This window comes from Ambystoma mexicanum, chromosome 13 (assembly GCF_040938575.1).
Source record: "Ambystoma mexicanum isolate Mex_15411 chromosome 13, UKY_AmexF1_1, whole genome shotgun sequence".
Classification (NCBI taxonomy): domain Eukaryota; kingdom Metazoa; phylum Chordata; class Amphibia; order Caudata; family Ambystomatidae; genus Ambystoma; species Ambystoma mexicanum.
This window is the reverse complement of record NC_090938.1, coordinates 100,212,897-100,237,687: the sequence shown is the minus strand read 5'-3', so window position 1 is coordinate 100,237,687 and position 24,791 is coordinate 100,212,897. Positions and strand designations below refer to the sequence as shown.

At 45.7% G+C, this 24,791-nt stretch overlaps 1 protein-coding gene across 1 annotated transcript in view; it reads right to left on the bottom strand.

The window, feature by feature from the left end:
- Window positions 1-3,750: 3,750 nt before the first annotated feature.
- Window positions 3,751-24,791, bottom strand: part of LOC138520938 (5' exonuclease Apollo-like) — a 129,348-nt gene continuing 108,307 nt past the window's right edge. Inside the window, exon 4 of the mRNA XM_069633370.1 lies at window positions 3,751-6,743. Coding sequence (XP_069489471.1) covers window positions 5,974-6,743 — 770 coding nt within the window. The 3' untranslated portion in view covers window positions 3,751-5,973. The remainder of the gene's footprint in view (window positions 6,744-24,791) is intronic.

Here is a 24,791-nt window from a genome sequence, read left to right as displayed (position 1 = left end):
AGAATGTGTCTCCATCTGTTACCCTCGACCTGATGTTGCACTGGCAGCAATTTCTTCGGAGGTTCCCCAGTTACCTCCCGAATACCTAGAATTCCAAGATGTCTTCCGGAAGGATCAAGCTAACTCTCTACCTCCTCATAGGTCTTATGACTGTCAGATAGACCTGATACCTGGATCTACCCCACCTTGTAGTAGAATTTATGCCCTCACCGAGCCTGAGAATCTTCACCTCCGACAATACCTGGATCAATACTTAGCGAATGGGTTTATCCGTCCTTCCAAGTCCCCTGCTTCCTCAGCTTTGTTCTTCGTTCCAAAAAAAGAAGGGGACCTTAGAACTTGTATAGATTATCGCGCCCTGAACCAGATCACCATTAAGAATAGATATCCGTTACCTTTGATCCCTGAACTCCTGGACCAAGTCAGAAAAGCATGCATATATACAAAGCTGGATCTTAGAGGAGCCTACCACTTGGTACTAGTAAAAGAGGGCGATGAATGGAAGACGGCCTTCCGCACCAAGTATGGGCTATTTGAATATCAGGTCATGCCCTTCGGACTTTGCAATGCCCCGGCCGCCTTTCAATATTTTATGAACGACTTCCTCAGAGAGCTCATAGATGTGTGTGTCGTTGTCTATATTGACGACATCCTCGTTTATTCTTCATCGGAAACTGAACATCGGAAACACGTGAAAATGGTCCTCGAGAGGTTCCGTCAACACAAACTTTTCGCTAAGTTGGAAAAATGTGTTTTCAACGTGACTGAAGTTGAATTCTTGGGATTCATATTATCACCTAGCAGAGTGCATATGGATTCAAAGAAGGTCGATGCAATTCTCAAGTGGCCTTCGCCATCCTCCGTAAAAGGTGTACAAAGCATGTTAGGCTTCGCTAACTTTTACCGCAGGTTTATCCCCGAATTCTCTCGAATAGTCCAGCCCATCACCACCCTGTTAAAGAAAAACAAACGTTTTGAATGGTCTACCGAGGCGGAACAAGCTTTCCAGAATTTGAAGACTAAATTTATCTCTGCACCGATCTTAAAACATCATCGCCCAGAACTCCCCTACATTGTTGAAACTGATGCTTCGAGTCTTGCCATGGGAGCAGTTTTATCACAAAAGGACCCAGTAACCAATCAGTTGCATCCCGTGGCATTTTGGTCCCGCAAATTCTCGCCTCCTGAATTCAATTACACTATTACTGATAAGGAACTTCTGGCTATCAAGTCCGCCTTTAAGGCTTGGCGGCATTATCTTCTGGGGGCCCGACACACCGTAACTGTGATCACAGATCACCGTAACCTGCAATATTTGAAAACCGCGAAAGCTCAATCCTCTAGGCAACTCCGTTGGGCACTATTCTTTGCCGAGTTTGACTTCATAATTACCTACCGACCTGGTACGAAAAATGGTAAAGCTGACGCCCTTTCTCGGATGGGAGTGGAAGAACACTTGATCAATCCTAAACCTGTACCTATCATTCCCGAACAAAGAATTCTGGGTGTAATCGCCACACAATCCATTGAAGAAGTTAAGGATAAAGCCAGGCAACTGGTAACTCCAGCAGACATACAGAATTGGCATCTGCAGGGAAAGGACTTTACGGTGAAGGACAATCTATTGTATTTCCAAGGACGGTTATACCTGCCCAGCACAGATTTACAGAAAAAGGTAATCTCCTGTTATCACGATTCTTTAATGGAAGGACATCCCGGTATGGCCAAAACCTCGGAAAAGATCAAGCGCTACTTCTGGTGGCCGTCTTGGAAAAAAGATATCAGAGACTTTATAATGTCCTGTGGAGTATGCGCCCAAAACAAGAGTGAAAAGGAAAAACCAGCCGGTCTCTTACGCCCTATTGACATCCCACCTCGCCCTTGGCATACGCTTTCTATGGACTTCATCACCGATCTACCTCCATGCTCCGGATACAATACGATCTTAGTAATCGTGGACCTTTTCTCCAAGATGGCGCACTTCATTCCACTCAAAGGCTTACCATCAGCAGCAACTCTGGCCCGAGAATTTCTCGAAAACATCGTCCGACTGCACGGTTTTCCTTCGGTTCTAATTTCGGATCGAGGAAGTCAATTTATTTCTCATTTTTGGCGAAGTTGCTGTCGGTCGGCTCAAATTGATGTGAGACTTTCGACCAGCCACCAACCCCAAACCGACGGACAAACCGAGAGGACCAATCAAACTCTGGAACAGTATTTACGCTGCATGCTGCAACAAACTGAAAAAACTTGGAAAGATATCCTTTGGATAGCCGAATATATCTACAATAACTCTGTCCACTCGGGAACCGGGAAGACCCCGTTCTTTCTTTTATACGGTAGTCACCCTCGAACCTCGGATTTGGATCCACTCCAAGATCTTGGAACACCAGCAGCAGACCACCTGCATTCTACAATCACCCAAGCCTTTAAGGAAGCCGTTTCTCACCTTCAAAGGGCTAAGGAACAATACAAGAAAGGAGCAGACCAACATCGGAAGGAAGCCCCCCAATATTAAGTAGGAGATCAAGTCTGGTTATCCACCAAATATCTACCTCTAAAAGGACCACGCACATTCAACCCAAGATACCTTGGTCCCTATTCAATCACTACCATAGTAAATCCGGTAGCGGTCAAGTTGGACTTGCCCCCTCACATGAAGATACACCCGGTCTTCCACGTCTCTCTACTAAAACCCGTGCAACCTAAAACCCGACTAACTAAATCTCCAAAACCTATCCTAGTTGATGGAGAACTCGAGTTTGAAGTCAAAAGTATCCTGGATTCTAAGATCTCCAAATCTAAACTATTTTACCTGATTGACTGGAAAGGTTACGGCCCCCAAGAAAGGTCCTGGGAACCTGCAGAATATGTCCACGCGCCTCGTCTAATCAAAAGATTTCTTCGAACATTTCCTAACAAGCCCAAACCCCCGGAGAAGCCCGGTTTGGGAGGGGCCTTGAGGGGGGGTGCTGTCATGATCTCTGCTTCCAAAGGGTCAGGACTTACCCAACTCCCTTGGAAGCAGACCCATAACCCCGGTTCCGGGTGCCGGCCAGTCCCAATTGGGACCTTTTGGACCCTGTCCTGGCGCCAGTGGCACCATGCTCATAAATATGCCCAGTTCCAGCGCTGGAAGCGCCGGGCTCATAATGCTTGGGTGGACTTACCTGCAGCAGACCATGCTGCTTACTTACCTGCCAGTTGAGCCCCTGATCCTCTTCTGTTTGGGACTACTTTTCCTGTTGGGTGGGGCAGGAGCCACTCCCTAGGTTCAGAACACTCGAACTCTTCTGTAAAGCAGGAACTCTTTTCTTACCTAGGCGAGGCTGTGGAAGGAGACACCTAAGCACTACAGGAGGCTATTTAAACCACACCCGATGGATGAATCTTGCTTTGCGTTATTCTGCATTCTCTGCAGCAGAACGCTCACCGTGTCTTCTGATCCTGTGCCTAAGGGAACAAAAGCTTACCATCCTGGAATCCAGTCTTCAGCAGCACCTATAAAGACAAAGAAAGAACAGGTTAGCACTACGGTCTTCAGTGGCAGCGCATCTCTTACCTGGTCCAGCGGCTGTCACCAACGCCTCGCGCTGCATTCCGGCATCTGAAAGACAAAGGCTTACCGACTCTTCGCACGCTCCGGAGGTCTTCGCGCTGCATTCCAGCATCTGAAAGACAAAAGAAGGTGCGTTTAGAGACATTGGGCAACTTTACTACTCACGTGCCATCACTCCTTCCCACGCCGAAATCAGCGGGTATCCCAGCACCCTTCAGCTTCTCTAAAGCTCCGAACTTGTACCTGCAAGGTAAAAGAGACAGTTAGTGCGCATCGTGAAGCAGGCAACAAGCACTCACTTACGTGCTTCCAAGCGCTTCTATTCCTCACGCGGGTTCGATCCTCAACTCTCTTCAGCCCGCCATCCGCCATCGCCGGAACCCTGCAAAACAAGAGGTATCATTACAAAAGAACTTTACATAAGTCAAAACCCATACTCACGTGCTCCTCGGCACCGCTCCACAGCAGCCACGCCTTACGCACTAAAAGACTTAAAAGACTTTTAAGATATTTGAAATGCCCAGAACTTACCGTTCGTGCAGTAAACGACGGACAGCAGTCCTCTGAGGTCAAGAGGCCTGCACCCTTATCCAGTGAAGAAACTGGTTACGGCACCCTGCCCCCGAGGCAGATGGAGAGCTTGGCGTTCACCTACCTAAGGTGAGATCGTTAACCTTTGGGGTCCTGCAGGAGAAGAGAAAGGGAAGAGGAGAGAGGCACCCAATAACCCCAGTTCATTAATCCCATATTTTCTATCTGCAGACATCTTACTCTCCGAGTCAGACACACAGTGCACAGAGGTCCAGCCCGAGGAACCAACCGTGTGTTACACATCACCTTTGAAGACACGCATTCACCCAGTCAAGACCGGCGCCTCTGCGGGAATCAGGTGAGCGTTACACTTGGAGACATTACATGCAACTATTACTTAATCTTGTAACAGTGATGAGAGTGAACAGTCCTCAGTATAGGGGGCCACAGGGAATGCGCTTGTTGCATTAGCAACAATTTTTTTCCTGACCCCTAAAATACTTTCCCCAAATATTCTAGGAGCGGTATCATTTTATATCATAAATTCCAATACTAGAATATTTGGGGTTTGATATTACTGAGGGTGCATTCTTTGGGAAATGTCTCCCCCTCTTGGCCATTTCCCCAGGTGACTTTATCACTCGACCCCCAATTTAGACAGAATTTAGATGGAATGATACAAAAATGTCACCGGAACACTGCGACATGTTAATTACTGCACCTTTGCGTGGTAATAACATGCCGACCCCCACTACACCGACTAATGGGAACGGGTGTTGCAGGGGTGTCACCCACGCCCATTTGTCGGTGTAGTGGGGTTTAGGGGTTGCGGGAGTGTCCCCGGCTTCCATTCAAATCTGAGAGGGGCAGGAGGCCATTCCAGAGGGATGCACCTGCAGAGGAGAGAGAGCTCCCCCCACTCTCTGCCTGGATGAGCATCTGACCCTCAGAGGGTTGAAGGTAGTTGAGCGAAGGGCTCAAGAAGGAAGGTATTTCGGAAGACAGAGTTGGATGTAGTGCAGCCCCCGGCCCCAGAAAGCCTTGTGGATGTTGCAGAGGGTCTTGAACTTGATCCTTGCAGCCACCAGGAGCAAGTGGAGAGATTTCAGGGCTGGCGAGATACGGTCACTGGGCTTGAAGCCAGGAATAAAACTCACAGTCCTGTTCTGGATAAGTTGCAGGTGGCGAAGAGTAGGGGTAGGGAGATTGAGAAAGAGGGTGTTGTAGTAGTCCAGCCTGGAGAGAACCAGGGCTCTGGAGACAGTGAGTTTCTGGGGGGAAGTGATAAAAGGTAGAATACCTCTGAGGAGGTGCAGCTGGAAGTGGGCCTATTTGGCAAAATCTTAGATGTGAGGAGAGAGTGGAGTCGAAGATGACGCCAAGGATTTTGCCTCACAGGAAGGTGAGGGTAACAAACCCAAGGAGGGAGGCCAGAGTGAGAGCGTGAAAGTGGGAGCCGGGGTCCCAATGAGAAGAATCTCCATTTTACTGCCATTAAGGCAAAGATCGTTGGAGGCGCACCATTCCGAATTGCGGATAGACAGTAAGGAATGAGCGAAGGAGGAGAGGAGGCTGAGGGGACCCTGAAGTAGAGTTGAGTGTCATCCGCATAACATTGAAAGTTAGAAGAGAAGGTGGAGATCAGGTGGGCCAAAGGGGCCAGATGGACATTGAAGAGTCAGGTGGGAGGATCGAGCCCTGGGGGACACCTCATGTGGAGAGAGTGGTGGTGGAGAGAAAGGACCCAAGTTGGATCTGGGAGGGACGGTCTAGGAGGAAAGAGGTCAGTCACGCCAGGGCCTGATCCGTGATGCCCAGGTTCACACAGTGTTGGTTGATGAGGGTGGCATGATCATCAATACTCTTGTGCCCTGAACATTGTATTAAAGCTTTTTTATGTGTCGCCATGGCACGCATTTTCTTGGAAGTATACTATAACGCCCCTTCTTACCATCATTTTTCTTTGGGCCATATGATAATGGACGATTGGTGCAATCTTCTGTATGACACAAGCTTCCTGCTGCACATGAATTAAGCACACTCTGCAACTCGCCTCTTAGGTCCTTCGAAGCATGAGCATGTTCCTCAAGTGCCTCGAATACAACGCCTTTGGGAATTTGACGAGCGGCTTGTACAACCTGCCTCTTTGCAGCTTTTCCCTGTCCATAACGCTCAGGACATCCCAAACCCATCATAAAGACTTGAACAGATGGGGGAACCTTTATTTCTAACAATGGTTTCTTAAGGGGTTGTGCATAATCTTTTAAGAGCACCTCACACATTTGGTGCTTGACTATAGGTTCCAGCGAACAGGGTTTCAAGATGTTTAGAAATTCCTGCAGCTCCTGATAGGACGAATGGTCTGAATATGGAACAACATGCACATCATAGTTTTTATGCCATTCTTTTGCTGGCCGACTTGTGGGAAGAATTGCAATGGTTGGATGAGCCTGGTTCCAGTGATTCATGTTCAGTCTGTTTACATCCGATTCTTGAACCACAGAAATTCTACCAGCTCCCCCACCTGCTTCGAAAACATCTTCCAGTTCAAGGAGATTCAGCAATTCCAGTTTCTGTGGGCTCACGACAATACGGCTCTTAAATTCTTTGGCTAATTCAACCATTAATTTCTCTTTTCCAATCTTGTAAAGACCTGTGATGAATATAAGAAATGTAATGTAAGAAAGACTAATGAACGTACATGTAAAAATAGGTGGTCAATTGTTAATGGTTCACTTGTAAAAGTAAGCAATTGCAATCCAATTTATGAGCTACAACAATAAGTGCAGACAGTGAGCAACCTCTCAGTATCATACACGTAGGACGACTCAAACAATAACACACACATTATAGAAGTTGGACTAAGCGGCCGCTGTCCAGTAGCCAAGGCTACAGCGGCGTGGTCCATAGTCCCAATCAACAAATTCTGTTGCTCTTGGATGGAGGCTCTTGCTGGTGGAAAAAAGCCCAACTGCAGGAGTTCCTACCGGACACTGCCAAGGTTAAGTGAGCCGCTGTACTGCATTTGCATGAAGCCACACACCTGAAACTCCGTCCACATGCGTATGGTCTTTCAGCACTGTAAATCTGCCAGGATTAATACCAACTTCTTTTCTGGTTTTATCACTGGTGACATCACTGAGGGTGGAGAACCATGTGTTTGGGGGAGGTCAAATAAAACCTCAAACACACAGTTAGTTGCCCACTGTGACCCTCACCCCTGGAGGACCAATATTTGGCCTGGCCAGCGCATAGCAGGGACATTTCCACCTGGTAGTCCACAGGCCTCCAAGTGCAATTCCTGTCAACATTGGTGACAGACTGTAAAGTTAAATAATATTCCCCAAGTGGTCACTACTGACAGTATTTCTGAATTACTTCCAGGTTTTAAGTGGCAATATGTTTTCTAAAAAACCATCCCTTGACGTAATTCAACATGAATGTTTTCTGGTCTTAATGACGGATACAGGACAACCATTTTTTACAAATCTAAAGGGCTTCTCCTGGTGGAAAACAGTAACCCTCCTGCTCACACCCAAGCACCTCATGCAGCATATGTTTATAACTATCTAAAATACACAGAGGAGAAACTTGCTCTGGACCACTGGCCCTCAGCTGCACTGGTCTCTTAGTTCCTCCTCAAGGCTTCTGCTGTAGCACTGCAGCAGGCCTTTGACTGCCGGTGGACCCTTTCTTGACTCTAGAAGTGGTCAAAGCCCCTCAACTATACTGTGGTGAGTTGAGCAATCTCCCCATGTTTTTATGTGAAGGGGCACATTGCATGGGACTGGGTTGGCCACTACCCAATGTGCCACTAAAAGTGTCGATTTAATAGGATCCTGCAGGCTCACTCACCACTGAAGGCATGGTTTTACATTATCAGTGTGTTCAAAACCATTCTATCAAAGGTATTTAATATAACACCATCAGGAACGTCAAAACCCCTGCCATCAAGGGCATTTAAACCCCCCAAACCAGAGTATTTTCTTTAAAGTCCCCACTGTACCACCTATAATGCCATTAACAGCCAGTGACAAAAATAGGGCAATTAATCATTGCATTGAAGAATTTGAATGATTCTTTAAGAGAGACTAAAGGGATTATCCAATCCAGAACTAACAGTGAAAAGCCTAATGGCCCTAACCAATCACAAGGGTTAACACATAGGCAAATCTCTGAGGCAATATAAAGGAAGCAGGCTGACCCCAGTGAAGGCAGAAGCCAGAGTAGAACTCTCAGCACACATGACCCAGGAGGACGTGTTGCTCCTCGCTTTCTGCAGGAGCAGGTAGACAGTCACTTGGTATAAAGTGGCCACTTTGCAGGAGAGCTTGCTGGCTACTCGGACTCTGATACAATGGCGTGTGGGGGCCAAGATAAGGCGCTCTCGGCCAGCCTCAGTTTGCAGTAAATAAAGCGATCAGACAGACTGGTGCAAAATCAGGCTTGATGTATTATGTCGTAAATACACAGCGCTCCTTGGTAAAATAGCTACTCTCCAAACTAAAATCAATGACAAAAAAACCTGTCTGAAATAATCAATCCTTCAGGTCAGAAATAACACCAATTTCGACTCTCTGAAACCATTCAGCTTTTCGCCCCCCTCCATCCATATTAACAATCTCAAACCCTCTAACTGCCAGGGTGATTTATGCCCTGCTCCTATTATTAAGGACGCCTCTCATAATCTAGCTCCTTTCATTACCATGTTCATAAATTCCTCATTTAGTTCTGGGATTGTCCCTGACAACCTGAAGGATGCCTGGGTCATCCCTCTCCTTAAAAAACATTCACTGGATGCAAACATACCAATCAATTACAGGCCCATAACTACGGTGCCATTTTGGCAAAAAATTCTTGATCGAGCTGCCTATTTGCAAATCCAGGATTACCTGGAAACTAAAACTCCTGGGACTAAGGAAATCAGGGTTCCGTCCGTGGCACAGTACTGAAACCGCCCTTATTGATCTTAAAACACAGATTGAAGACCTAAAAGATAAGGGTAAACTGGCCCTTCTACTCCTACTAGATTTATCTGCGGCGTTCATCCTTGTAAATCACCAAATCCTTTGTCGACACTCAAACTAGCAGCCCACTGCTCTGACAAAGCAACGGCCTGGATCAATTCATTCTTGGATAACAGATCCATTAGGGTTTTCTCTCCTTCTGCGACAGCTAAACCCTCAACAGTCACCTGCGGGGTACCACAAGGATCGTGTGTTTCCTCTACACTTTACAACGTGTTTACAAAGCCACTATTCGATATCCTGGATTATCTGGGTGTCACCTACACCAATTGTTAGGTCTAGGGGATACCTTAACAAAGAATGCTGGGAAACCAGGTTGTGGTGATACCAACCCAATCTATTCTAGTCTAGTCTAGCTTGTGAACAGACCTGCGCTTGTGAATGCTAATCCCTGACAGCTGGGGAAAAGGCCTGTCAAGAAGGTTAAAGTCCATTAACATGGCAGGGGGAAGCCATTTCAAGCATGAAGCAATAGAGTAAAGGGGAGCCCCATGAGAAGCCAGGGACCCAGGAGCAATCTAGAAGGGACCGGAAGTAAGAAGACCAATTGAGTGTCCAGACTATGAGCAAACTTTGGAAAAGCCTTCACAGAAAAACATCTTTCTTTTTTATTTAAGGGTAGAGACAGACTTGGTAGGCATGTGAACTCTTCTGTCAGCCAAGAATTGGAACATTTGTGTTTTAGCTTAGGCATAGCCTGGAGGCTGAGGACTTGGTTTGCATAGGTTTGGGACTTTCTGTGGGTATATACTCTTTGGACACTGCATTATAAACAAGCGGTCCCTGAAAGGACAAGATCTGAAGGTGCTGGCCATCTGAATAATACCTCACTTTATGTTGCTCATTTCCTGAAACTGTTTTTACTTGGAAGTCTGTATCTTTTACAGAGCATTCATAAGTTTCTATAGGCATTTGGGCCAACCGTTTCTCTAAAATGTACATTAATAAAAATTACTTTAACCACTTCTTTTTTGTATCATGTGTCATTGTTTGACTGTCCGATAAAACACAATTAAAAGACATTCTTTTAATTGACGTAGAAACATTTTATGAATACCTAATCATATAGTTCTATCGACTATAACATTTCAGTTCAGTTTCTCTAATCAGGCTAACTTCCAGTGTATAACCCAGTGCAGTACATGATCTGCACACCCTTCCTGTTCATTCCAACAGATGTCTGCACAAGATTTCATTCATAAAAGTGAATTTCTTCATGACATTTTCAGGAAATTAGGTCAAGCCTTGGCGTGAGGTAACACATCAAACTTTTCTGCTACACTGGTTTGTCAAGGTCCTTGCAATAAAGGCTCCCCAATCATGGACCATTTAGTTACAAGTGCTTTCTTGGAAAATAACCATTGTGAGGAACCTGAGGGTGTCCTCACGTCTTTTCCCGCTGGTCCTCCTGTTGGTGGAGAGGGAAAGGTCATCCCTTTAAGATCCCGACCCTGGGGGTGGATATGCGAGGGAGGATCACTTGGGTGGAGGAGAATTGGGGAGGTGGGAGAGGACATCCTTAGGTGAGACATGGTATCCCCCATTTCCCTTTCATAATGAACACTCCATCCTACAAACCTTCATAGGTTGTCAGCCCTTTTCCTCTTCTTCCCCTAAAATATCCACCAAGAAACATCATCTTGATACTACGACGAGGAAGAGGCCAACTAGGAAGACACATCCTCATTTAGATAACACAAACATCAATCAGCCTAATTTTGTTAATGCAGACACCTATCAACCTCTGCAATGTACTGAGACGAGGAGGAGGACAGCACGAGTAAGGCAGAACTACTGTTCTAGTGGTGAGCGGTATTGTCTTCCCTGTATTAATCATGGTGGCGGGAACTTTAAAATCTGACATCTTTAGGTAAAGGGGAGCAGCTGTGGAGGCAGAGTGAACCAAGAAGGCACAGTCAGCTGTGCAGCGGTGTGGCAAGTGGAGCGCTCGAGACCCAAAAAGAAATGCAAAGTTTATTCAGCAGGAAGCGTAACTGAAGGATGCTGGAGGTCGGTGGCTGACAGAAGGAAGGAGACCGGTGTGACTGAGCGAAGCGGTTGAGCAAGTTCCAAGCTGCAGGAGGAGCTTTGTCGGGTGCACGAAGCCACGGAGAGCGACTGGGAGCAGAGACGAGGTACTGCACAGTAAGAAGGAAATCTGTGGCGGTCGAGGACCTCTCAACAAAGCCGTAAGCTCCGACCAGTGAGTGAATCCAGACGGGGGAACACCGGGTTGGCAGGTGAATATTTAACGCAAGCAACAAACATTAATTTAAGTGGAATCAAGTATTTCTATGAATGCCGAATTAAGTGAATGTTAACATAAGCATTTGTGAATGGCAAACAAAGTAAAAGCCAAGTACTTTTTGAATACCGACCAAAGTGAAAGTCAAGTACTTTAAGTGCATTCAAGTATTTCTATGAATGCATTTGAAGTGAAAGTAAATATAAGCATGTGTGAATGCCGAACAAAGTGAAAGTCAAGTACTTTTGTTTTTAAATACAGAACAAAGTGAAAGTCAATTACTTTTTTTTAATGCTGAGCAAAGTGAAAACTAAGTACTTTTTGAATGCCGAACAAAGTGAAAACCAAGTACTTTTTTGAATGTCAAACAAAGTAAAAGCAAGTTTTTAGAAATCTTGCACTTTAAACATAGTGAGAGAACACTTTGGAATTGGTGTGAATACAGTGAACTGCAATGTAGGCGAAAATAGGCATGGTCAAAAGCCAAAAGGAGAATTAAAGTAATGTATTAGTGATGGGTGACTTCAACCAATGGTTTGATGCCCCGTTGGGTGTCATCACCAGGTCGCTAATGGACGCCATTAACTCCATTGGCTTTTTGCAATTAGTTGATTCATCTACCCACAGTGCAGGGCACATCCTGGACTGGCTGCTAGTTCATCAGCTTTCCTTATGTAATCTGTCAATCTTGCCCTGTATTTGGTCAGACCATCCTTTACTGACCTTTGATATTATTCTCCAAGCTCCACCCGCCAGACTTGACCCAAATCTAGGAATGGATGGTGGCATGCGTAATCTGAAATCGATAACGCCTGAAAACTTCGCCCCTCTACTGTTAGAGAAATTGGGCTCTCTAGAGGACTACGAGTGTGCAGATGAATTAGCACTACACATCACTAAGTCCCTCACTGATGTTACCAACCACCTGGCGCCATTAAAGACCTGACATATAAAAACAGAAGCCATATCGAAATCTTGGTTTAATGAGGATATTCTTGCTACTAGGCAGAGGAAAAGTACAGCAGAACGCTGCTGGCGGAAAGACCAGTCTAGCACAACGTTAGCCAATTATAAAAACATGGTAAAAGAAATACAAGGAGGCCATCATTAAGGCCAAGACTGACATATAAAACAATAGGATCCAGACAGCAAAGTCGAGTTCAAAATAACTGTTTTCTATCTTGCGTCAGTTCAAGAATAAACACCCTTCTTCTTCAGTTCCAGCGAAAGACAAGGAGTGGTGTCAGTCAATTCATGACATATTGTCTAATAATGTCATTCTGCACCAAACTAACATTCCACGGGTAAGGGATACCTGTCCTTCTTCTGACGTGCCAGAGGAAGGCTACAAAGAAGCTGCCCCTACCCTACCGTGTCTCCCCTTTTTGATTTCACCCCGGGCTCCAAATAATTTATTGCATAAACCATCTCGGACATGAAACCGACCTTGTGTCAGGGTGATGCCTGCACAACTAGTCTTTTCATAAAATGTAAGGACATTCTTGGTCCGTGGGTCACCAAGTTTATGAATCGTTCATTTGCAGACGGTATTGTTCCACTTTTTCTCAAGGAGGCTTGGGTTACTCCCCTCCTAAAAAAGGAGTCCTTGGATCCATTTGACCTGGACAATTACCGCCCAATCACCAATGTGGCATTTCTGTTAAAAACTTTGGACAAGGTTGCGCACCTGCAATTTCAGAACTTTGTGGAGGGTAATAACATTCTGTTGTCCCACCAGTTCGGTTTTAGGAAGGGTTATGGTACTGAACCAGCTATCCTCGACCTCAAGGCAAATTTGTTACAGAATACGGACCAAGGGCAATTATCGGTTCTTATGCTGTTGGATTTGTCCTCGGCGTTCAATCTTGTTGACCATTCATTACTAGAGGATAGACTCCAGTCAATGGCTGGGTGTTCCCCTAAAGCTGCCAGTTGGATCTCCTCTTTTTTGGGTCCTAGTAATTCAAGGGCAAATGTAGGTGCAGTTTCCTCGAAACCTACTCCCATCACCTGCGGTGTCCCACCAGGGTCTTGTATTTCTCCTACGCTGTTCAACGTCTTCATGATCCCGTTTTTGCAACTTTTGGTTAGCCTGTGTGTCCAGGTTGCAAATTACGTGGATGATACTCAGGTTATTGTAAAACTCTCTAGTTCATATCTTGAGGACTCAGCTAATCTTAGCACCATCTCCAAGTCCATTCATCTTTGGATGGCTGCCAATTCCCTGGCCCTGAATGCAAGCAAAATAGAACTTCTAATTGTCGCCTCCGGCGCTAAGCTGAAGTCACTCCCTGCAGAGTATAAGAATGTTCTAATCTTGGAAACCCCGATTCCAGTGGCCAAGAAGGTTAAGACCCTTGGTGTGGTCTTGGACGCCGAACTGTTGATGACTCATCATATGGCCCTCATTAAATCCTCCTGTGGTAGGATTAATAAGCTTCTGTGTAACATCCAACCTTTCCTTACTCATGAGAATCTAGCCACCCTGGCATCAGTCCTCATTAATACCCGTCTGGATTACTGTAACAGTCTGCTCAGTGGCTTCGCACATTCTATTATAGCCGGCCTAGAGGTTACGCAGAATGGCCCAGTGCGGGCAGTCATAGGTCTGGCCAGACAAACCCACATTACCGCGGCCAGGCAGGGTTTACACTGGTTGCCAGTTAAACTCAGAATCAGACACAAAATTCTCACCTTAATACACAAATGTGTGACGAATACGGTACCCGAGTATCTTACGGGGCCTCTTCAACCACATGTTGCTGCCCGCTCTCTTAGATCCCAAAACCTTCTCAAAACTGGCCCAACCCAGATTTAGGTTGGTGCAGGCCACTGGGCGCAGCTTCAATGTTGAAGGTCCCAGTGTCTGGAATCTGCTACCTCTCAAACTCAGAGCTGCTGAGACGCCGTCAAGGTTTAAGAAGGAGCTAAGAACGTTTCTCTTCAACCTACCACCCGATTAGGTCTGACCTCCATCATGAGTTTTCCCTGCATTGATCATGAGTTCTGCCACAGTTTTTTCTTTTTGCACCGTTCTTAACCCTATATGTTCCCTCGTCTTTCTTGTTGATTATGTGTGCACGCCTTGAGGCCTATGGGCATGTGACGCGATGGTACAAGAATGTTTAATAAATAAATAAATAAATGAACTGCATGTTATAAATGCACATTGGCAAGAGCCAGGAGAGTTTAAGAAAATGTAACAGGTGCATTGTAATTAAGCAAACCACTGACAGTGTCTGGAGTGTGTGATACAGGTGAAGAAATCACAGAGCACTGTCAAGCTGTCATAGTGGCCTAATGTTGATGGAAAAGCAGCAAGGAAGGGGGACTGGTTGCTTGACCTGTAATGAGTGTACTGTGTGGTCCGACAACTGCGCCTAGACCGAGTGCACCCCTGTGGAGAAAAGTCATTGAAAACACCTATGAAGAAGATAGTGTTTTTATTACAACAAACTCTGATGTAACTTTTGAAATTAAGAAACTGAACTGCGTAGGTGAACTGGTGAGTAGTGCCAATAGCACAAGAGCTGCGAAGTGTCCCAAGGAATTGTGCTATTTTGAAAAGCTGGAAGAATTGAACTCTTGGGGCAGGGAACCCCTATACCCACAGTGTTGTCTTGAAAAGCCGGAAGAATTGAACTCTTGCGGACTGGAACCCCTATACCTATTGTGTTGTCTTGAAAGTTGGAAGAGTTTACCTCCTGGGGAAGGGGAAGCTGATCACAAGCCAAGAGCTGGAAGAAGCTCTGAACTTTACTTTGAACACTATTTCTTTTGATGCTGACATCCCCACACATTGTATATAGTTAGACGTGAGGCAAGTATTGGTTTTAGACACAGACAGACATTTGCTTTGGAATTCCTCAAACAGACTATCCTTAGTTTTCTTTTGGTAGAGAAATCCCTCTATAGCTTAGGGCAAGTTAGGCATTACTCCATTTTAAGTTAATGAAACCTTTGGAGACAAAACTTGAACGTGTAGTCTGTGTCTGCTTCATGATGCCTTTATACCATGCAGCAGGTGACAAATATCAAAGTCATTTTTCATACAAAATATTGTAATTTTTTTGCAGCAAATTAATATTATACAATAATTAATTCACTGTTTTCCTTTCATATTCATTTCTTTTCCAAAAGCCATGTATGTGTGCATTAATATTATCAATCGTTAGAAAGCAACATTAGTAACCATGAATTGCAAACAAAATATTATTTTGTTTCTTCTCTTTATTGCGAAAAAGACAATTGAAATGAACCATCTTTGGTGTTCATGTTTACATAGGAGACAGGCTGTGTGCTTGATTTTCAACTTTGTGGATCGGTACGTGGCAAGAGATTTATGCATTTCGATTTGTGTATTAGAGTCTGTTCTCACTGAAATAGCTTAATCACAATTTTATTTTATGCTTGACTGATGCATTTAACCAACTTTGCATTTGAGCATTTATACAGACGGTTTATAGTTACAATTAATGTATTTGTTTCTATGCATATTTTCAGCAGGGCTCAGAATTTGCATTCTCCACTATCCATTGGTTAGTGATTAATCACTACTGGCGAGTAAGAAATTGTGTGCTTTTAGCATCATGTCACAGATGGCCTCAAGAACACAGCAACCCACGTAGATGGTTCATGGGGTTTTTATTGGAATTTCCGCAAAGGGGCTCACTATGGGCCATCGCTCTATTTCTCATCTCCTGTGGGCTTTTCCCTCGTTACGCCAGGCCTTCCTAAACCCCACGGTTGTCACTATAGGTTGGTAACCACTACTATCTCAAATTTGACTTGCTTATTGTTTTAGCTTAAAGGCAAATGCTTATCTATCCAACTCCCTCTAGAAATTTCTAGGTGAATCCTATCCAGCGGTCCCACAAAATTCACATTGATATTTACAAGTGGCATAAATGCCTTCTAATAAACCAAGCTCCACTTTCCCTTTCATCCCACGTCCTTGTACTCCTTACCCTGTCCCTCTATGTTAGGGAATCCCGATTTACCTGGCATCAGGGGCCTCTCCTTCCTGGGAGACTGTGGCAACTGCGGTGGACACGCCGTTATGTGGCAGACGTAGCCCGTTTTCCCTCACATTAATCAATGGCAAGATATACATCGCCCTATTACTATGGGTGGACAGGGCTTACCGGTCCCACCTCTACAAATATGACCGCCAGATTTGGTAGACGGTAATCCCGTCTAAATAGATTGAAGGGCATAGTATGCCCCTTGTAAGATGGCTGCCTTCTGATGTCAATTCAGCCCCTCCCAAGATGGCCGCTGTGTCACTACTACGCGATGCATAGGAACAGCTACATTGTTTTGTTCTCAGACATAAAAACAACAGGAAGAGGACGGGCCCGTGTCTTGCAAACTCGTTCCAGAGGGGACCTGCTTGTGCTTTTCGAAGTAATTAGCCATTTTGTCCTGAGAGGATGCTACGCTCTATCTTTGTTTTCTTTATGTTATTTTCCTCTATATGACATTACAACAGAGAGACTCTACGCTGGTTCTGGTGGTTACAACCAGGGTCATCTGTGTTAAAGGTACAGTCAGAAAATAAGGGGGATAATTTAAGAAAGATGCATTTAGCTCTTTACTCTGTTCCCCTTCTTATTTCTCCTACTACAGCCATTGCCTCTGATTACCAATTACCTGTCTAGAGGCGCATTTAAGAAGCTGCCTCCACCCCGGGAGACGGGATCCCTGGACACTGTTATTACTTCACCATCAGGGTCTCTCCTTTCAGGGAGAGGTTTTAGGCACTGTAGTCTGTGGCTCCCATAAGAAAACCCTCATCCCAGGGTAAGTCCTTGGTATCAGAACTTGGTCACAGCAGATTGCAAGAGCTTCCTTTTTCTCTGAGCCATGCAGGACATTGTGAAAGAGTTAGCCACATCAATGCAGAAACTCGAGACAGAGGTTACCGCCTCCAGACAGGAGAATGTGATTTTATTCCGATCTATGATCTCCCTTCAAGCTAAGGTGGTTTCATGGTGTTTAAGACAGCGGGGGTAGGACAACCTTGCGGTGCTATGGCAGGCCCATCTCCCACTATGTCAGTTTGCACTGATGCCCGTCCTCTCTTAAATCAAGACACCCTCCGAGGCACAGGACTAGGTCCTCATATTCCATCCCCTCCTATTCCCAATTAAATTTACAAGGGATTTCTGTGCCTTTATAACCCAATCCCATATTCGCTTCCTGAATCGTCCTGTCGTATATGCCACAGAGCCACCTATGTTTGCTTTTCTGTTATTACATCTCACAATACAGCATTCGGCTGGGCCTCTCGATTTACCAATAGTAATTATCCTATCCTTCAGAATTACGGGGCATTTTTTGCAGCATTCCAGACATATTCGATAGGCAATATGCGACTCAAACCATCTGCAATGATTACATTGAAATAAGGCAAGGGATAAAGGACCTTCTTACATATAAAAGTTACGTTCCAGAACTTAGATGCTCAAACTCTGCGGCCAGAGGAAGTACAATGCACCCCATTTCAGAGAGGTGTTATGAATCACCAGATGTCGTCACTTCTCCTCTACGGAAGCCTCTTCCCATGAGGCCAGGGAGATGAGGCTGCTACCCGATATTTCCCCTGGGGCTGGTACTCAGCGGGTGGAACTTGTGGGGCTGGAAGCCCCCAATGGGACTAGTGACGACCTGAGGAGAACGCAGTATTTCCCTACCTCACCAAACCCTCGCTTACCCTCCTCTCCTCATACTTTTCCATCTAACCCACACACTCCTATGTATGTCTGTAGAGTGGAGGAATCCATCTACTTAGGAAGTACTGAGACGAGGAAGCATAGGAGCTATCCAAGTAAAGCCTCCTTGCAAAGTACTTAGACGTAGAATAACTTTGTTGACTCCTGGGAGAATAGTCAATCCAGTACTGTGACGAGGGGAGAGTAGGGTTGACTCCAGTGAATGCCTGTTGCAATATACTGAGACGAGGACGAGGCGCAAAGTCAGCATGAATCATCATCAGAATTGTCTTGAACGTTCTAGCTTTCAAATACCCAGTGGCTTAAAGATGGAGGAAGGACTGACACAGTTATCAGACCCTCCTTAGAGACACTGCAAGCGAACCACCCATAGCGCAAACGAAAAAGCTGAAGCTGCTGACCGAGATGCATGTGGAAGAGCTATGGTGTCACTCCCAGGTCTGCCATTTACCGACAGAATGAAAACAGAGAAAGAAGAAAGCCCAGGTGCGAGAACCCACCAAACCACGCAGTGAAACAGAGACACGCAGCCCGGCTCCATTGAAGTGCTGCAGAGCTGCGGGAGGCAGTGCGAGGACCGAAGAATCGGAGAGAGAGAGAGAGAGACGTTGGAAACCTTGGGGAAGACGGAAATCGACAGAGAGCACCGGGAGCTCCTGTTGAAGGTACAGGGGTGCCCGGGTCCATAGAGGGTACACAAGAATCCATTTATAAGTGTGTCTGGGACAGAACTAAAATACAAGAAAGCTTGGCGAAAGTACTATACCTGGCAGGATAGTGAACCGGGTATAGATGACAGAGTGAAATAGACCGGGTCGGGGACCCGCAGGGGAATGAGGAGTTCCTACTCGTGCATCTTCTTCGTGGCAGTACCTTGCAGGGAAGTGTGCCATGTCTGCCTACCTGAGCCACTGGAGAGGCTTGCACGAATCAGAAAGCCTGAGAAAGGCGAGGGGAATGGAGACATTCCCCCTGGTGTTTTAAACTGCCATATAAAGCCTGAGAACGGTCAGGGGAAGGGAGACATTCCCACTGGTGTGTTGAGCTGCCATATAAAGCCTGAGAAAGGCTTGGGAAAGGGAGACATGCCCCCTGGTGTGTTTAACTGCAAAATAAAGCCTAGGAAAAGCCAGGGGAACTGAGACATTTCCCCTGGTGTGTTGAACTGCCATATAAAGCCTGAGAAAAGTCTGGGGAAGGGAGTCATTTCCCCAATGCCCGTGAAGTGTGTCAAAAGGCGAAGAGAGATCAGGGGAAGGAAGCCATACCCCCTGGTGCTGTGTACTGTGAAACCAACAACGATCAGGGGAAATAAGCCATACCCACCTGGAGTTGTGTACCGTGAAGCCATGTAGGGGAAAGCCCAGTCATTCCCCTAGCACAATAAAAGCATTGAGAACAAGATACCTGGACAAGGGAGGAATTATCCAGCAACCCTATAGTGAGAGAAATTATGGGCAATAAAGAATGATATTTGAATTGGGACTTTTGAATTTGAATTGAGAACTGTACAACACTTCAAGCTGGAACTTTGTGTTATATCCTGGAAAGGAACTGTGACATGGAGAAGAGAGACATGCTCTCAGTGTTAAGAGCTGTCGCAGCTGCGCCCAGGCTTGGCAAGAACACACCTCCGCTTCGCTATGGAGATGATGGAAAGGACTTCTTCCCATTCCAAGATGATGTTGGCGTGTGTTTTGCTGCCACGCTATCACTTCAGGACGCCAAGATGGTGCCGCGCATTTGCAGTCCAGAATGACTTCTAGACTCAGGAAAGAAATGTAAGCGGTGCGTTGCAATTTTGATTTAATTCTGATTGCCTCAACGCTGTTTCCAGCTATTGCTTCCTTGCCTTGCCCTTCTTGTTGCTTCTGTTCTGCATTCCTGTGCCCTTCCTTCTTCTTGGCTTGTGCATCATGTTAGTTTCCTCGCTCCTCCTCACTCCCTCTGGCGGTCCTCCGCCTGTGTGTCTACCAGCGCCTCGTCATTACTGTGCTCCCTGGACTGCGAGAAATCTGTACTCCAAACTGTGCTACATCCCAAGTTTTTTTTACAAGGACTGGGTTTTTCCTCTAATCCAGAAACTTACCATCCAGGGTAGCCCTCTAGCCTCCCTGGTGTTTATACAGGCAGCGGGGTGGCTACTTGGGGTGACAGGCTTTACCTCTTTGACCCGAAACCTCACAAAGCTCCTAAGGTAATACCTGTCGCTGACAGATTGCGAATCCCACAAACCACAAAAAGAAATGGAACAAATACAAGAGTTGGTGGTGGCTGTCCAGGGTCTAACAGTGGAGGTCCAGAATTTAAATACGGAGAACGCTGTTCTTAGGCAGGCTATGGCTCAGCGAGAAGTGTCTTTGGAGGCTTCTCAATATCGGTGTTCTGCCACTGAATGCGGACCCTAAAAATACAAAGGATATGTAGATCATTGTACTGTAGCTTACATTCCGTTTATGATATCCCACTTGGCTGGTAGTGTCCTATCATGGGCTACTCCCTTGGTTGTAGTGTGAGAATCCTGAAGGTGTCTCACCCACTAGTCCCCGGGAATATATCATCCAGGTGGCCAGGACACAGCAATCTCTTTTGGATCCAGTTTCTGGTGGTGGACCAGTGCGGGAGGATCATCTGGATGAGGGGTATCCGCTTCCCTAGACACCTAACACCTTTTCCCCATCCTACCAGGTCGGATACCTAGGAACTGAACACCGCCCCCCCCCCCCTTCCCCAACACAAACACTTTCTCACGGACAGCCCACCGGATTACACACACCTGACTTCCATCACACTTCCCAAAGCGGATAAAAGGCAAAGCACGAAAGTACACTCTGAGCGAGGCAAAACACATGAGAGACAGCAGTTTCAAGATGGCAGTTTAATAGGAGAAAGACGGCAGGACCAGAGAGGGTAGCAAAGAGGGAAATACCCTTGACCTCTTAAAGACCGTTACTTTTGTGAGCCTTGGAAAGTAAGAAACCGAAGACCAGCAACTAATTCTGATCAAACCTGCACAGTTACAACAAAGCAGCGTCAGAAAAGACAGCAGAGCCGGTGAGTCGGAGAGACTGATACCAGACCAGCTTGTGTTTTGAGCCAAGGTTGCAAGCAGCAACTTTGTATAAAGAGAACAATGTGTGAGGCGTTTGCGAGAAGTGACGCAAATATAATTGGAAACATAAAGGAGTTGTTGAACTTTTATAATTGAACTTTGGGAGGCCAAGTAAAGATATCATACACGTAGTGGTCCGATGCCACGTGGGCGTTCATTCGAAAGTCTCTGTTAGGTATCCAACTGATGCTGAGTGTGAGAAAAAGTAATATTTAGATCGAAGTGTTCATGCAACAGGTCATGCTAAACCCTGTGTACATTTGAAAGTCTTTGATAATATAAGGTGCATCACAATTGGTTGGAGCCCGGCTCAGGGAGACTGAGCGAAAGAAATGGATCTGATCCCGGCTGAGGGGGATCCGGGGTGAACCGCGAGTCACCCGAGAAAGTATTCTCTGACATTGGCATGAAAGGAATATGAGTCCGGAAAAGGGGATCCAACTTGGAACTTTTAATTTGAAAAGGATCTCAGCCCAGCTGAGGGGGATCCAGGGTGAATGCCCAACTTGAATAGATGTAAAAGGAAAAGAACATTTATGTATTGTTTTTGTACAGCAGGCCCTCTGAGTCAAGAGACTTGCAAGAAGTAAAGAAGAAAGGTGGAGTCAACAGGGAATGACTCAGAGAGTAGATAAGTCTGCTGCTGTATAGGAAATCCTACTGGAGGTTGTTTTATAAGAACCGCCGTCTGGACAGAAGATAACTGGAACAGCGATTGGAATTCCTTGAAAACACGAGGAATGGGAGCAGAGATCCAAAGATTAGAAGGAAGTAAGAACAAGGAACAGGTAAGGATGAAGAAGTGCAAAGGCGCAATTAGAAAGCAAGTGAGCGAGACCAGATCACAAATAGGACAGTAAGAACCCCAGCGTCAGAGTCTGGGCATAAAACTCAAAGAGCGTGATAGATATAAAGTATCCGGCAAGCCGGGAAAGGAGAGTGACTTACCCGTGAAGAAGCAGAGGTGAAAGCCCACAGAACGCCACAGAAGCCGGAACGAAGATCGCAGGAAGTGGTCGAGAGGAAAGCCAAGAGGCACAGGTGAGAGAGCGTAATTTAGGACAGGGAAAGAACCGGCAGAGAACCAGAAAGGCAACAGATTGCAGCTATGGGTAACTGACAGAGAGACCGTTAACGGGGAAACAGCAGCAGGATCCAAAAAAGACGGATACAACGCACCGTGCCTATGACACGGCTCATTGATATAAATGCGGCAGCCATCTTGGATGAGGACTAGACCGCTCACAGCGGATGCATGGGATTATGTGATGGTCCCACGCTGGAACTTCCAACGCTGCCAGCAGTTCCATGGTCACAGCATGACCGATTCCCACAGACTTAGTTCTGATACCCCATCCCGGGTGTTATACAAGATTGGTCCCAGAATCTGGCCTGGCTTGGAAGTTTGGCATAGATGTTCTAGAAGGCGTCATCGATCCCAACTTCCGGGGAGACAAAGCTTCTCTTACAGAACCATGGCGAGATCCCATGTGAAGTACATCGTGGGGACAAAATTGCCCAAGGGATTCTTGAAAAAGCTCTATTTCCTCATTTTAGAGAAAGTGAACCAGTGGAAATGCAGAGAGATACCTTAGGCTTTGGGGAAGTTGACGAACCATTGAGCACTGAAGAGGAAAAGCGAGAAGATCCTACCATCTATCCCGACCTGGCCATCGCCCCGGTAAATTATCCAGCTCTCGCTGAAGCTTTCTTATAAGCACTTCCCAAAGGAGAGGGTGTAGAAAAAGGAAGCCCTTTCTTCTTCTTAAAGCAGGGATTGATATATAGAAAAGAAACATATACAGAAGGCTTTAGTAAAACCCAGTTAGTAATCCCCAAAACCCACAGAAAGATTGTACTAGAGATTGCACATTCCCATCTGACCAGGGGACACTTAGGGCAATCTAAAACACAGGCACATATTAGCGGGAAGTTTTACTGGCCAGGTATTCATGCTGATATAAGAACCTTTATTCAGACGTGTGAAATATGTCAGAAAACCAGTACTTACATCGCCTTGCCTGCCCCTCTGAATCCTTTGCCAATCATAGAAGCCCCTTTTTCAAGAATGGGGATGGACATCATTGGACCTTAGAAACATCTAGACTGGGTAACAAATATGTCCTCGTAACCAGATACCCTGAGGCATTCCCTAACACCACTCAGCAAATTCTAAAGCACCTCCTACCCTATTTTTCCAGGGTTGGTTTTTCTAAGGAAATCCTGATGGATAAAGGTGGAAAAAGGTTCAAACATTATGACCAGGCTCATGGTGGGAGTCAAAGAACTACTCCAGTTACCACCTTACGAACTACAGTTTTACATCCCCAAACAGATGGTTTGGTAGTATAAGGAAGGCATGATATCAAGGTAAGACAGACACAAGTGATCACAGTTCAAGGGTGTTTATTAAACTAAAAATGGGTTAGATAAATGCCTAATCTAAACCTGAATCGAAGATGGAAGCTAGCTACGGCCATCAAATAATAATAATACAGTCCTAGTGGAGTCTAGTCAAATAAAAAGGGCCTATACTAAAAAAAAAGTACTATTGCTAATCCTTACTGCTATGCTACAAAAGAGTGTGGGATAATGTTCACAAGAAAAGAAAGAAGTGTTCTCAAAATGATAAGTCAGGATGGTATGGTTGGGGTCTCCCTTCCCCACGTTTGAAGCACGGGACAAGGAGGGACTCTCGAGCACAGAGTACTTCGGGGCTTTTAGGACGCGAGCTCACAGTTCCTTTTCCAATATCAGGGCCTTCTGTGCCCAAGTTTCTTTTATGCAAAGTCTCTTGCTTCAGAGGGCCTGATGTATCACAAACAACAAACAAAAGAGTTCCTTTTCTAAATCTTCAGGTCGGGCGATTCCTCTTCACCCGAGGATCCCCCTCAGCCGGGCTCTGATCCCTTCACAATGTTAGCCTCCCTCAATCGGGCTCAGACCAACGTCACACTGTGGACATCCCTCATTTGGGTTCACGTTTGTCAGCACAATGTTCGTGGGTGTATCACAGTCCACCCCAGTTCATAGGCATCCCTCAGTATTGTTCACATTTGCACTAAACAACGTGATTCACTTTGGTTTAAACAACTTGTGGGATTCACTTCTCTTGGCTTTCTCCTGGCTTCCCTCCGTCGGGTTCACACTGCCATTTTAATCAAAATATCATCACCTTGAATCCAGAAATCTTAGTGTCTTTTTAAACAATTGTGCAGCTTATTCACCAAACCACATGGTGTTACCCTCTTCCGGGAGCAAACACCACCTTCACAACTCCTTTACCCTCTTGCAAACTTTCACAACTTGTGTAAGACTTTCGACTGTACAAGGGGTTTGGCATGACCCTAATATGACCACTTTGACACCTCTCGCTGGCTTCCCTTAGGGCCTCTTGGTTATTGTAGTTTTCTCAGTTCATCACATTTTCCTTATTCAAAAGCGGGGCAATCATTACAGTCTTTTGAATGAGCGCTCACATGGCACTGGATCACTCTAACCCTGATGCCTCACTTGTTCACAAAAAGAATGTCTATTATCTTCTTTCCTTTACACAAATGTTGCCACTACGACCTTGAGTTTA